Source organism: Varanus komodoensis, unplaced genomic scaffold (genome assembly GCF_004798865.1).
Source record: "Varanus komodoensis strain SLA01 unplaced genomic scaffold, ASM479886v1 scaffold15, whole genome shotgun sequence".
Classification (NCBI taxonomy): domain Eukaryota; kingdom Metazoa; phylum Chordata; class Lepidosauria; order Squamata; family Varanidae; genus Varanus; species Varanus komodoensis.
This window is the reverse complement of record NW_025335440.1, coordinates 5,719,572-5,733,968: the sequence shown is the minus strand read 5'-3', so window position 1 is coordinate 5,733,968 and position 14,397 is coordinate 5,719,572. Positions and strand designations below refer to the sequence as shown.

Sequence of the window (14,397 nt, the reverse complement as noted above, 5' to 3'; positions counted from 1 at the left end):
CAGGTGGCAGATGCGGCCAACCTGCTGATGAATCGGAGCAGGGAGGGCAGGCAGGACCCAGGCCCGGTGTTTCAGCCACAGTGAGATAAACCAGAGAGGGACGACTGCCCGGACCGGAGGAAAATATCGCTGCCTCCGTGCTTAAGCATCAGAGCAGGATGTGACCTGGGGCTGCCCAGATTGTTCTGTCTCCCTCCTCCTCACAAATAGGAGGGATAAAAGAAGCAAGAACCCACATAGTCTGTGCCTGAGCAACCAGCACGACCCTCCATCCTCGCACTGCACCCAGCCCCTGCGCATCCTGAGCCAGGTGAGACTGCCCACAGGTGGGAGGAAAGGAGGCAGGTGTGGCAGGTGGGGGGGAGAGAAGGGGCAGTGGCCATGGGGCTGTGGAACAGCAGCAGCGGGTGAGCTCGCACTGGCATTGAACCTTGCCTAATTTGCATGCAAATTTGGAAAAACCACATTACAAGATCTCTTGGCCATAACATCAGCGCAACCCAAGAACAGACGGCCTAAAATTCGCTGCGGATTTGAGAGATTCTTTAGCATATCTTAAGAGAGCCAGTGTGACCTGTTGGTCAGAGTGCTGGACTGAGGCTCAGGAGACCCGCGAGGCCCCACTTGGCCATGAAACTAACTGAACACCTTTGGGCCAGTCACCTGACTCTCAGCTGAACCTACCATGCAGGGGTGTTGTGAAGAAAAAATGGAGAGGAAGTGATGGAGCACTGTTAAGCTCCCCAGGGTTCCTTGCAGGAGAAAAGGTTAGACAGAAGTAAATAAGAAAAATAAAAGGCTGTTGATGCCTTTTAGGGCTGGAATCCTCCGCGTCCTGGGTTACAGACCAGCGCACTGCTTCACGCTCTTATGCTCTTTATTGGCGACTAAGATGGTGCCCCCCTCTGAAGCCAGGAATTTTCCTCACTTGGGCTCAGAGCAAAAACTGGCTGAACCCGGACCCACTGTTAAGCGACTTTCCATGGCCTCATGCTCTCTAGACGTGCAGGACTACATTCCCCATTCTTTCCAGGCAGACAGGGAATGATGGAAGTTGCAGTACAGCACATCTGGGCTGCGGAAGACCGATTTCTGGCTACAGGGTCAAGGCAGGAGATGTGGCGCCAGACAACACCTGCCAGGCCTTGCGGCTTATTGCATTTCTCCAGCCTGCCCAAATGAACTGATCTGAATCTTTCTTAATTAAACACTCGATGCGACATAATTAGCCGTGCAGGCAGTTACTGGCAAGAGGCCCCCAGGAGAGTTCTGGGGAGATGCAGCTTGTCATGCGGTAGTGCAGGGAGGAGGAGGAGGAGGAGAAGCCCAGCTCTGCCGCTCGCCTGAGGGTCCCTCCTGGAACATCTGCACGCTGCTCTTTGCAGTAAGATAAAAAAGAGTGTGCAAAAGGGTTAAATCAAAAATCGGCGGCTCACGTTCCCCAGCCAGCCTCCTGAAGGGGTTCACAAGCACCTTGTAAGGGCCGTGAGGCCGCTTTACCCAGCCTGGCGCTGGCCAGGCCTTTTGAACTTCAATGCCCAGCATTCCTACCACCCGTGCAGGCTGGGCTGATGGCCATAAACCGTCAGGGAGCTGGAGCGGGCTGGCATAAGGCACCCATAAAACAAGCCCTCTAATCTCTCTCTCAGTCATCCTCATTTTTAGCTGTCTGCTTATTCCTGCAAAGTCCAAGTTCAGCGGCCGCCACGGCGCCATTCATGCCTTGCCTCTCTTCCTCTGTCCAGTGTTTTTAAAATGTGCAGCACAACGAGCAAAAGCGGCAGAGAGGGGCGCTCCCTCACTCCTCCAGGGCCTTAACCTCTCCTGCGCTGCTCCGAGCAGCGAGGCCCCCCGGCGGAGCCTCCTCCGTGCACAACGGGGAGAGCGATTTGCAGGAGCTCCCCCTCGGGACGAGCCCAGCCAGCTGGCACCTGGGCCAGCGCCTTCCCGAGAGGCACGCCTTCTCCCCTCCTGCCAGCTGCAGCCCGGCCCCGGGCGAGGACCAGCTGCGGCCTCCTGGCAGTCCTCAACCACGGCCCTCGCCCACTCCAGGCATCTAACGGAGAGGCGACCGAGGCGCCGAGACGACCGCGCAAAATCTCAAGCGCCGGGCGCACCTGGCAAAGCTGGGGACATGTGCCGCTGGCCCCCACCTGAGCGGGGGAGCAGACGCCAGGGAACGCACCCGGCCACAGGGCCTGGCAGACTCGTGTCTCGCAGGCAGGCGAGGCGTGAGCCTGGAGAACCAGCCTCATCGAAAGAACCATGAGGCGTGCTCTGCTGCTCTCGGCGCTGTTCTGTGCCCGCGGCCCTATGGATGAACGCCCTCCAAGATGTCGTGTCCTAGAGCCAGAAAATGCAACCCTGCCGGTCGTCCTGTGGATTCAGAGGATCTGGGGGGGCCTTTCTGAGCACGGTCACTTGACGACAAGCAGGGACGGCGCCTTCAGGGGCCAGCACCCCAAGGCCAGAAACGTCCCAGGAGCTGGAGGCCACCAGTGGGAAAGGGCCACCGTCCTCCCACGGAGCCCTCCCCACCCAGGGCTTGGGTGGCTGTCCAGAGGGTCCCAAGGCCACGTCCACATCCCCAGGCCGCCACAGCAACCTCACCCTTGCGTGTCCTTTGTGCTGAGGACACACCCGCAGCGCAGATGCCGCCAAGGAGGACGCCAGCTCGGAGCAGGCATGGCAAATGTTACCGGGGGGCATCCGGGGGGCATCCGGAGGGCACGTCACAGCAAAACGCAAAGCCATCTGCAGTGTCAGGAGAACAAACCCAGTCCCAAACGGGAAAGCTCCGCGAGGGACCCTTGCACAGGTGCCTCAGTGGCACAGAAAGTGCCGCCTGCTTTCCAGGAGGGGCTCCAAAGCGCCTTCTCTCTATAGCCAGGTTAGAGTCAGTGCAGCATAGGGCCACAAGGTTGGTATGAGGTACCATACCATATGGGGTATGAGGCGAGACTGAGGGAACTGGGTCTCTTCAGCCTGGAGGAGACTCAGAGGGGATCTGCTGGCGACATACAGGCATGTGAGGGGGTGTCACACGGAGGCGGGTAGAGGCCTGTTCTCCCCTGCAGAGGAGGGCAGGATGCGCTCCAATGGACCAAAGCTCAGGGAACCAAGGCTCAATTTAGATGCCAGGAAGCACTTCCTGACAGTTAGGACCCCCAGGGTGTAGAATAGGCTTCCCCGGGAGGTGGTTGAGGCCCCATCGGTGAGGGTGTTCAGGGACAGGCTGGACGCCCACATGGTGGGCATGTCGTGAGCGGAGCCGGCTGGAGCCGGAGGTCAGACTAGATGGCCCGGGAAACCCCTTCTGACTCACTCTGTTTCTATTTTTCTGTGTTTCTCTGCTCTCGCCCCAAATGCCCCTCCAGGCAGCTGTCATTGCTGCTTCTTTATTAGCCGCAGTTCCGTTGCCCCGAGGAACTGAAGCGCCTCTTCCCTGACCCGGCACAGGGCAGATGGGCCGAGCGGCAGCTCCCATCCTCCCCAGGCAGCAGGGCTGCGCATCCGGAGAGTGCCAGGCTCTTCGCTTCAGGTTGCCCCACTCCTCAGTTACGGTCGCCCAAAGTGGGTCCGCTGGATAAACAGAGAGGGAGGTCCAGCCAGGAGGCTTCCATCGCAACCCACCAACCAAGAGCACTGGAGGGGAGAGGAGCTGGGGCTGCTGGGCGAGGCAGGGACAAGGCGGTGGGCGAGCGTTGCGTGGGCGCTGCACAGCCGCTCAGGCTGGTGTTGCGGCTCGCACGCGGCTCCTGGGCAATGCGTGGGGCCCAGCCGTTCTCCCCTGCTTCCCTCTGCGGCCCCAGGGCAACTGCCCATTCGGGGAGGAATAACTGCCCTGACTGGGGGGAGGGGGCTGACTTGGAGGAAACAGCAAGGGCTCCTGTCGATGCGATTTCAGCACTCAGAGACTGAAGGGGGCAAGGCAATCAGAAGGGCACCAGACAGGGAAGGGGGGCCAGGGGAACACTGGACGACCTCTGAGGAGTGTTGTGAAGACCCTGCCCTTACCTGAAGGGAGGGATACTATGAGAAAATACTAGAAAGACGTCATTTGCGTTCTCTCACGCAACCCTGCGACACGTGGAGGTGGGGCAGGGGGTCAGAACTGGTAACAGGGGACCAGAATATGAAATTGCTGCGCATCGGAACGTTTTGAGCAGCCGGCATCATTTTTTTTTTTTTTTTATACTTCCGTAACAGATGCCTGGATTTTTCCAGTATGGTTTGGGTTTGGATTGTAGCATTTCTAACTGGCAGAACTGTGAGGAACAGAATCCGCAGCCTCATGGAAGTTACAGAGGATTATTTTAAAGAAGAGATGAGAAAGAAATGGGCCAAAAGTCAGGATGTTTTCATTCACAGACATAATTAGAGGACCCAAACGTGTGTGCTTTTCCCAGCTCAATGCTTCTACAATTCTGCCTGATGTTATGCAGAGCATACGACATCCGACTGCCTCTTGGGGTCTCTCTTTTACAGGCAGAACTGCTAGTTAGCCTTAATCAGCAGAAACAGGGAATGAAATATCAGTCATTCATTATTCACCACCCTCGGGATCGTGTAACATGCCAGCTTGCGGCTCGCTTGCCTCGTACACAGTGACAGGAAAAGCCAGTTTCCCTGGCAGAAACAAGCTGGCCGGTCCTTTCTGAGCAGGAAGGGGTGAGCCAACCCAGCTCCAGGCTGCAATACAGAAAGTTTTATCATCCAGACCATAGCACAGAGCCAGGCACCGCTTAAGGCACAGAGAAAATAAGGACGACCAGAAACGTACTGATGCTTTCCTTTCTCTTCCCCTTCGCTGTCGCTTCTGAACTGCTTGACTTCTGGTGCACCATCATCTTTATTCTGAGGGAGAGAGAGAAAAGAAAAAACGCCGGGGTAAATGAAGTGCCCAGCGTGCCTGAAGCTTTGTTAGCTTGGCACAGCGAGGTGAGAAACGGGCCAGAGCAAGAGCAGCATGTCAATGATGTCACAAGCCACAACTCTGCAACCAGGACCATATTTGGCCTTTATCTTGTTTCGCTCCTGACTGCTCCCCTGGCAATTTCACACTGTGACCTGCCTACACAAGAGAAACGAAAAGGCAACAACAGCCAGGGAGGGAAATGAATTAGGTCTGTGGCGGCAGCCACGTCGCGCAGAGCGGTTATGCTTTCATTACCGCTGCTGCCGAAGTTGCTTCAAAGCTTGCAACAAGCTGGGAAGAATACTAAACAGCGGTGTTTCAGATAGAGCTTTTTATTGGAAGCTTTCTTCCAGCAGTGACCCCTCAGGCCTCAGCCGGGGCCTCAGTTGCATTGCTGGGCAGTGGAGGACAATCAGGAGAGGGAGGAATGTGGAAACGGTTTCTGGAGCATGACAAAGTTAAACAAGATTTCTGGGCTCTAGAGTCACTGCAGCAGGTATGCAAGGTGAAGACGCAGGCCGGGGTAGGTGGGGAGCTGTGCAGCAGCCTCGGGAGACAGAAGAATCAGAAGTTATGCTTGGAAGCCTCCGGCAGCCACGTGCAAGGCTGTGGAGCCAATGGGCAAGACGAGGTTGCTCAAGACCGCTAAAGCACAAGGACTGGCTGCACCAGGTACCAGCAGAGGCTGTGGAAGGAGCAAACTTCCTTGCCTTGTTGCTTTAGAGCTGTTGCCAGTCCCGGCTGGCATCCAGACCAGCGCTGGAACAAACCAGGGGACCCACACAACCTTCCCCAGTATGCCAGGGCTGCTCCAAGAACTTCTCTGGGCAATCTTCCATCAAGCAGGTCAGGATGCCCTTGGCCAGACCTGCTTCCCAAGCCCTGCCTTCAGCTCCTGTCCTTTACTTCAGCCTGGCACCACCAGAAACCAATCTCCAAAGCTACCATGGCCCTTTTCTAGCCGTCTTCCAGCCTTGGAAATGCACATTATGATTATATTATAATCTTTATGTACATCCCACCTATTTCCAGTAGTTCCCAGCGATCCTGCAAATGTGCCACAGGTTCGGCGTCTGATGAGGGGCTGTTTTTTTCCAGCTTCCACATCAATGCTCAAAACATATCTGCGAATCCAGAGTCAAGAGCTGCACGTTTCTAGCTCAGATTGTGCAAAGTGGAGCTGACTTGTTTCATTCACGTAGTTCTTGTAGCATTTTACAGTAGTCATACGGAAGCAGCCGGGTCTTACTCCATGCATACACATTCTGCTTTAGCCCCCTTGAATTTTCTGACACTTAGTCTCAGGCATGTGTGTAATTCAGGCCTCCATTCTGCTATTTGGACAAGTTTGCATAAGGTGTGCAAATCTGGGCATACAGCAGAGCAGAGAGCCAAACTGTGATCTAACTTTCCCTTGCTTTTTACACGAAAATGGAAGCCCATTTTAAAAGCAGGAATCCACATGCTGGTTTAACTCCTGTGAGAGTGAGCTGGCACCAACAGAGAACTGGCAGGACAGACTCTCTGGACCAAGCTGAGAAAAGCCACGGGACAGTTACGTTCTGGAAGGTTCCTCACATATCCGTAGTGAGACATGCATTTTTTGGGAAATGAGAATTTCTGAGCATTTTCTGTGGCTCCCCTTATTTTATGTGACATCAGTGCCCATGTGAGAAAGAACATGTCAATAAAACGGAGAAGGGAAGTGGTTCTATTTTTGGTATGAGTGGGCGGAATCAACCCATGGATGTGTTGTGTTTTTTTCCTCAAGACAGTCTGGAGTACAAGAGGAAACTGGTGCTGAGAGGAGGGCTGAGTTGCCGTCCCTCATATCCAGGAAGCTGACTCCAGCACTGCGCTCCTGCCAAGCTCCTGGGAAGCCAAAGGGCCGGTTCACAAGCAGCAGTAGCTCATCAAAGGCAATGAAGGGAACTGTTTGGACACAATATACTCCTGGACAAGAACAGTAAATGGCCCTCAAGCTTGTTCAGGCCATACAGTGAGTCAGAGTTGTGCACAAGACACGCAATCTGACATACCAGCCTTCTGAGCCATGCTTGAAACTGCGGCCATGAATTGACTCAGCAAACCCAGCCCCAACTTTAGAGATTTTTCTGCCCAGCTTCTGGTGTTTTCCATTCCCACCGCCCCCTACAGCCTTCGCTTCTTGCTTGCTCAAACAACACTATCGCTTCTGTCAGCCATCTGGGATCTTTTATCCAGCTACTGAATTTGTAAAGCAAGTGAACTCAGGAGCCAACCTGCTGCATCTGTGGGCAGAGAGATGGCAGCAAAACTATCATGTGCCGCAAAGAGGTGGCCGGTGGTGACACAAGGGGCAACCATATGCACGGGGGTGGCACCCGACGGGCACCTGGTTCCTTCCACGGGATCAGCTCCTTTGTTCAGAACGTGAACCAAACACAGCACCTGACAAATTCAGGGTTCAGCAGATGCTGAACAGCGAGATCTGTTTCCTAAAATCCCCATTATCCCTTTAGGGGACTACACAGAGGATGGTCATTCCTCTTGCCCGTACGCTGGCACAGAATTCGTGCCAATGCATTCATTTCTCGGGGAGGGGGGAGGCAACATTTGTCCAGTCCTGTCTGCATGGGGCAAACTCAGAACCTCAGATTTAGGGACTGCGGTCTCATTGGTTAAGCCAGCCTTCCCACCCGTCCTTCTCCCCTCCTCCAATGTTCTGTTGTTGTTGTTGCTAGTTGCGAGGTCGTGTCTGACCCATCGCGACCCCACAGACAACATTCCTCCAGGCCCCCCTGTCCTCCACCATCCCCCAGAGTCCACTTAAGCTCACGCCGACTGCTTCAGTGACCCCATCCAGCCCCCTCAGCCCCTGCCGTCCCCTCCTTCTTTTGCCATCATTCGCAGCATTAGGCTCCTCCAATGCTAAGCTACTGCAATAGGCGTTGGCACCGGCTGTCTCACTCGGGCACATGAACGTTTGAAATACTGCTTTCACTGTGGGCTTAACACCCCCCTCCAAATTAGCCACAAAGGGGACAAAAGCCAAAGCTAAGCAAAGGGATGTTGCTGCGAGCAGCCAGCCAGGGACTCACTCACCAGGTCGTGAGCGTTACTACGCCCTCTTCCCACAGGGGATCCAAGAGGAGGTAAAGCCGCATCTAAACATAAATGATGGCTCACACCACCCCACACCGATTCCCAAACCTCTCCAGTGCACAAAGGACTCTGCTAGTCCAAGCAGAAGATCGGCTCAGACAGGCACCTAGGAATTTGACGACTGTGATTACGAGCTTGAAACTGTTCCTTCCCAACCTCTGCAGCGAAGCTGCTTGCAAACGGGATGGCCATGCCCAAAAATTCACCTGGGACCGGAATTAAGCTTCCACGGCTCCACTGTAAGGCCAAGCATGCTTTAAGGATCTTTCAGTAAGCCCCTCCTGCATGGATTAAATGTGCTTATCTCCTCGGCTGGCCTCCGGGAGCCAGTTTGCTCGAGAGCATGCTTGAAAGTTACCATAGCCTTCCGCACATTCCTTACTGAAGTCGTAATCTGTCTTGAGTCGCAGCAGGTTGCTATGGAAATGATGGAAATCACAGCCTGACAACTGCAACTTTGCACAGGAAAATCAAACAGGCTGGGGGGCGGGGAGGGGCCCCTGACAGACTCCTCAACCCAAATATATTTTAGCCCTTCCACAAACCCAAAATCAATGAAGTGCTGCTCCTTCCTGCTGTGTGAATGTGGGCACTTGTGTCAAGGACAATGATGGAAGTACTCCAGCTGAAGAAAGACAGAGAGCAGAATAAATGCCACACATCTCAAATGTCTGGAGTTTAAAGAAAGGCAAAGACAAAGCGAGCAAAGCACCTCTACTGAATCCCAGTGTTTGTGAAGCATGGTGCAGCCTCGGAGGAAGAGGGAGGTAAGACTTGGAAGTCCTACAGGCTGCGGCTGGCTCTGCCATTCCCGCTCTTTCCTTAGCTGTGCGCGAGAAACGCTGGGCTGTCAGAAGGAAACGAGGCACGGGAAGCTTCCCCGAGAGGCAGCGGCCTCGCCACATGGCCCCAGGAGAGCACTGGGGTCCCGATTCACACGGGGCAATCGGGAAGCTTGGCAGGCCCGGCCAAAGCACGGAGAACAGGACGTGCACCCAGGGACACCCCGAGAGACAAGGCCACGTGGAAAGAGCCCCTGAAGGCAGGGTTGCTCCACACCCTGAGATGAACGTCCCAAGTCACCCCACTGGACTCTCCTGCCCAGTAGCACAGCCTTCGCCAACATGGCTGGTGCCGTCCAGATGCTTTGGACTGCAACCCCCATTAGCTCCAGCCAGCACAGCCAGGTCGTGGATCACGGAAGTTGTAGCCCGTAACATCCGCAGGGAAGCAGGTTGGGGACAGCTGCTCTGCTGCACCGGTTTTTGGTTCCCTGGGGATTTTTCCAGCTGTGCTACACAGGAATTTTTTCTCTGGAGATGCTGGTGCTTGAATCGTGGTTTCTGTGCATGCCAAGTGCATAGCGATAGCTAGTCTTCTTTGCTTGGTGAGCCAGACAAAGCTCAAATACCAGAGCCAGAGCAGAAGTAGAGCTAATCTAATGCTTTATATCCTACTTGCTCCTTGAAACCTGCCAGCTCTCTAGATTGCACTGCCACTGGGGCTCTTGCTTTGCTTGCTTGCATCTTTGCAAAGGCTCCCTGAACCAGATGCGTGGGCAGCACAGAGGTGGGCCACTGGCCCACCCACCCTCGTGCAGAACCCCCAGCCCAAGGGCCAAATTCCATTTCAGGGAAACTTGGGGGCTGCATTCCAGTGGCGGGCGGACCTAAAGACCAAAGGGGCTGGGCCCCGAACATCGGTATAATTTAGCTCAAAGTTTTTATTGTAAGCACACAAGCTTTAGGAGAGCCACTGCTTTCGGAATGGGGGTGGGGGGAGACTGCACCGAAGCAAGGGAATCAACACTGGACTGGGACTGCAGGCAGGCTGAATTTGGCCCCCACCCCAGAGGTCTTGGGACTTACTCCAAGAGGCAGAAGCTCTCCCAGATCTCAAGTGGAGGTCCTCCTATCCAAGAAGGACTGGATGGACTGAGCACCATGAAGGAGACTGCTGGGCGTCACCAGCCAGATCAACATGCTGATTCGCCGAAGAGGCTTCGGCGAATGGGGCAGCATAAAAATGTTTTAATAAATAAATAATAAATAAATAAAATATTTAACTACCTGCCTAAAAACAAAGCAAGAGAATTGTTCCTCCACATTTTGGCAACAAATCACCTATCTTTTTTCCCAGCAGTGCCAAATTTTGGGGCAGATCTCAGTGAGTTCTGGGATGGGAAAAAAGGGACCCTGAAAGGTGCCTGCTCCACTGAATACCAACCGGCAGAGGACAAGAATGCACTGAGAGCAGGAAAACAATTTCTCACAATGATGACAAGGCAATACCTTAATTAGGCCATCCAAAAGTCACAAAATAATCTGCAAGCTTTCAAGTTCTCCAGAACACTTTATCAGGATGGATTTAAGAGACATTTGAATGGAAAATATTCAAATTACACTCTAGCAGGTGATGAGATGGTTTCTGATTGATCCCTTTTAATTTTTAGGGGAAAAATAGTTGCCCTTTATTTGCTTTTGACCTAAAGCAAACCCCATTAAAAATAAAGCTGCGGGGGGGGGGGGCATTTCTCCCTTAGGAGGAACATCCAAGGAACTTCAAAGAAAGCAAAACTTTGTGAACCTTGACCTCCTCTTCATAGAAAGAACAAGGAAGTTTCTTCTCAACCATACCAGAGCAACAATGCAAGTCACCTTCCTTTGATATACAAGAAACCAATCAGTTTACAAAAGGGTCCAATTTTTAAAAAAATTCTGCCAAAGCAAACACATTCCAAAAACAATTCCTATTTTAAACAGCAAACTCCAGTAGATAAACCTGCTCCATTTTATCAGAGATCACAGGCTTCCTTTCCACTGCACTGCGGGAGTGGAACATTCCCTAGGATTTTTACAAACTCTAAAATGCAAGCCAGGAACCCATTAGCAAAGCTAAGCAAACCCGAAAGGCTTGAAATTCGTACAGTGCAATACAATTAAGGGTGGGCTTCTTTATCCATCCATCCATCACCCCAGCAAAGTAGTCACTTATGGGGTGGGAGGAAGAACCATCCGTTTTAATTTCTAACCGCAGCAATGCTGTGTCTCTTTCACGCACAAACTGAAGGGCTCAGCTATATATGATGATGTCATATAAAGCTACATTATGCAGAGGCAAGTTCTTTATTAATTAATTTTGCCCCTCTACCTCATCACAGCTCTATAGGATGTATGGCAAAGTCCCTTCCCTTCACCCACCTCATGTCCTGAGATGCAGGAGGCTGAGCCTGGGACTTTCAGCATGCAGAGCAGGAGCTGCACCAGCAAGCTGAAGCTCCCTGCCCTGAAATTATAAATATCTCGTTCTCCGATCAACTCTGCAGCCCCAGACACAAGCGAAGTTACTGTCTATGTGTCAGGTATACCTACAACATGCCCAAACCTCTTTGCCCAACTAAAACCAGTGAGCTTTGACCGCCATGGTGGCATCCAGGTGTCACTGGATCTTTCCACCTGCCAAGGCCAGGTGCTGAGCCTGAGGCATATGCTTTCCCGCTCAACTATGGCCCTTCTCGGGTGCTACCACGGCGAAGGCTGCAGGCCCGGCTTACAACCCGCCATTCCCTTGGCTTGAAAGTGACCGAAGTTGAGTGTGGGCTGAGAGGAGGTTGTTGCTGAACCGTGGGCCACTGGTGACACATGGGTGAGCGTGTCTCCTGGGCCCTGCTGGACTAGCAAGTCACGGGTTATTAGACACGAACAGCCCACAAAGAGATTCCACAGCTGCAGCCTGTTCCCACCATGCTTTCTTAGCTGGGTCCAGGCAACACAATAACCCATGGCCTAACAACAACCCACACTCAAGCCACACTCAGTACTCGGGTGTAGATTATCTGTAGTCTGAACCCAGTCACCGTCCCCCAGAGGTGAGCTTTACTGTGGGCCACAAATCATTTACAGCGTGTGTGTCATGTGCGCAGGCTACGGGTTTTTGTGGACTACTAATTGTGGTGGGCTTTTTTGCAGGGCTGAAGTAATGGCAATAGTTTCTGCTGACTATTCGCTTCACGTGTGCCACATTATATGCACCAGTTATCTTGCTACCTGCTTTGGAAAATGAACTTGGGACACAATCCTATTCATGCTTGGACAGAAAAAAAGGCCTACAACTCCCAGCATGCTCCAGTCAGCCATGGGTGGGGCATACTGGGAGATATAGGCCTTTTTATGTCAAAACATGCATAGGATTGTTCCTCTAGATGAGTATTCTCACCTGGAATTTGTTAATCACTCTCAGAGGGAAAGATGCTTTTTAAAAAAACTATCTATCCAAAGGTGAGCAGCCAACCTTTGCTCTTTAAAATTTAGAAGACCCCAAGACTGGCATTCAAACAGTAAACTCACAGGCCTGGATAGCAAGGGAAAAAAAGATTAGCTAGATTGAAAAGCAGGTGATGAAGCCACATGAGCCAAGAGAAAAAAAAAGAATTCTGCTTTCTGTTAAAACCTCTGTACAGTAATGTTGCTATATTAACAAATTTAAGCCAGAAACAGCTATTTATATATCTGATGTGAACACACATAATAGGTTAATTTCAAGCAACACCAGGGAGTTGTTTGCAGATGTAAAATCACATGCTTTGCACATACTAATTAAGCATTCCCACATGGGTGCAAGGCAGATCTAACTGTGCATTTTTGGCATTGATCATTAACCTAGTTTCCCTAAGTCCCTCCTCCCCCTCCCCTTACAGATTAAGCCAGCCCCCACTCCCCCATCCCCACCAATGGCCTATTGGAAAAAAGCGGCCCTGCTTGACCAGGGAGAGTTCAGAAAGCCAGGGCCAGTTAGCCAGGCGAGTCTGTGCAGCCCCACTTTAAAAACAACGGAACAAAACCAAACAAAAAGCACTCCTTTCACACATTTGATTTCCCACTTTCATGAAAGGAAAATCCTTGAAGAAGCTTGTTTCTTCTTGAAGGGAGTTAAGGCAGCTGCAACATCATCTTCCAATGATAAGCTTGGAAACAAGAGGGGAACTAAACTTTAGTTGCCAATTCAACAATTAAAAGGGAGTGTAAATATGACTCACTCTTGCTTAGCTAAATGCAACAGATTCGGTCCAAGTGCATAAACATCCAAAGAATACTACAGAAGGAGCACCTGACCACCTTTTAACAAGGCCGTTACCAACAAAAATAACTAAACAGTTTAAGAAAGATGCAGATGAGCTGGAAAGGGTTCAGAGGAGGGCAACAAGGACAATCCCGGAACTGGAAACAAAGCCCCATGAGGAGAGAAGGAAAGAGCTGGGCATGGTTAGCCTCAGGAAGAGAAGACTAAAGGGAGATTTGACAGCGCTCCGCAAGTCCTTGAAAGGCTGTCACAATGAGGAAGGCCGGGATCTCTTCTTGATCATGCCACAATGCAAGACACAGACAAGCAGGCTCAAGTTGCAAGAGGCCAGGTTCTGGCTAAATTTCAGGGGAAATGTCCTGAAGGCGGGAGCAGTACAACAATGGAACCCGGGACCGAGGGAGGTTGAGGGCTCTCCTGCAGCAGAGGCACTCAAGACGCAACCGGGCAGCCATATGAGAGGGGCGGTTGATACTGGAGTTCTGCATTGAGCCGGCAGCTCTCTCCCCCTTTCCGGCTACACTATTCTATTCTATGAAATATTTTAAAGGCAATTCTGCAGAGTTGAACTGAGCATTTCAATGATGTAGCACAAGGGAGCAAACGGTTAATCCGCCAGCGCTGGCGATCAGCCAACGTCCTTGATGTTGAACAGCAGGTAAGGGGCACACTGGCTCTGACTGCCAAGGAAAAGGGTAACCACTGCCAGCAAAATGCCAGCCGCAAAGTTTCAAGGAACCTGACAAGACTTCCTTGATCTTGATGTGTGTGTGGGGGGGGGCTGTTTTTGCCTCCCCAGCGGCATCAAGACCCAGCTGACAACCAGACTGTCTCCCTTCCACCACCACCGTTTCACCCTCTATTTCTCTCCGAATGTGGGGGAGGTACGGTGAGAGCACGGCTAAAAATACATTCAAGTATGCTTGCAACCGTCTTTCTTTCTGTAAAACTGTTTTTAAAAAGCAATCAAGTTTAAAGTAAAATGGTTCTGAGTGCTTACAGAATCCACAACAAATGTATCGCACCCAGAGGAGCTCTCTTCAGGGAAAGGTGGCTTAGACTGCCCACAGAGGGGCTCAGAAGCACAGTAGAAACCAAATGCTTCCCTATGGTGCATTTCAGGGTACCTGCCTGGAAAGGTGGTCAGCCCACACAGTCAGACCAGCTCGGGGGGTGGCTTATTTACCTCGTTTGCCTAACCTGGCAGGCTACCCCAATCCGGCACCCTGCAGATGCACTGCAAATCCCATCCTCCC

The 14,397-nt window shown here is 52.2% G+C and overlaps 1 protein-coding gene across 1 annotated transcript in view; it reads right to left on the bottom strand.

Annotated features, from left to right (window-relative positions):
• The window catches only part of CCDC12 (coiled-coil domain containing 12), a 30,456-nt gene that overhangs the window by 6,397 nt on the left and 9,662 nt on the right, over positions 1-14,397 (bottom strand). Inside the window, exon 2 of the mRNA XM_044425006.1 lies at positions 4,784-4,857. Within this exon, the coding sequence (XP_044280941.1) occupies positions 4,784-4,857 (74 nt within the window). The remainder of the gene's footprint in view (positions 1-4,783; positions 4,858-14,397) is intronic.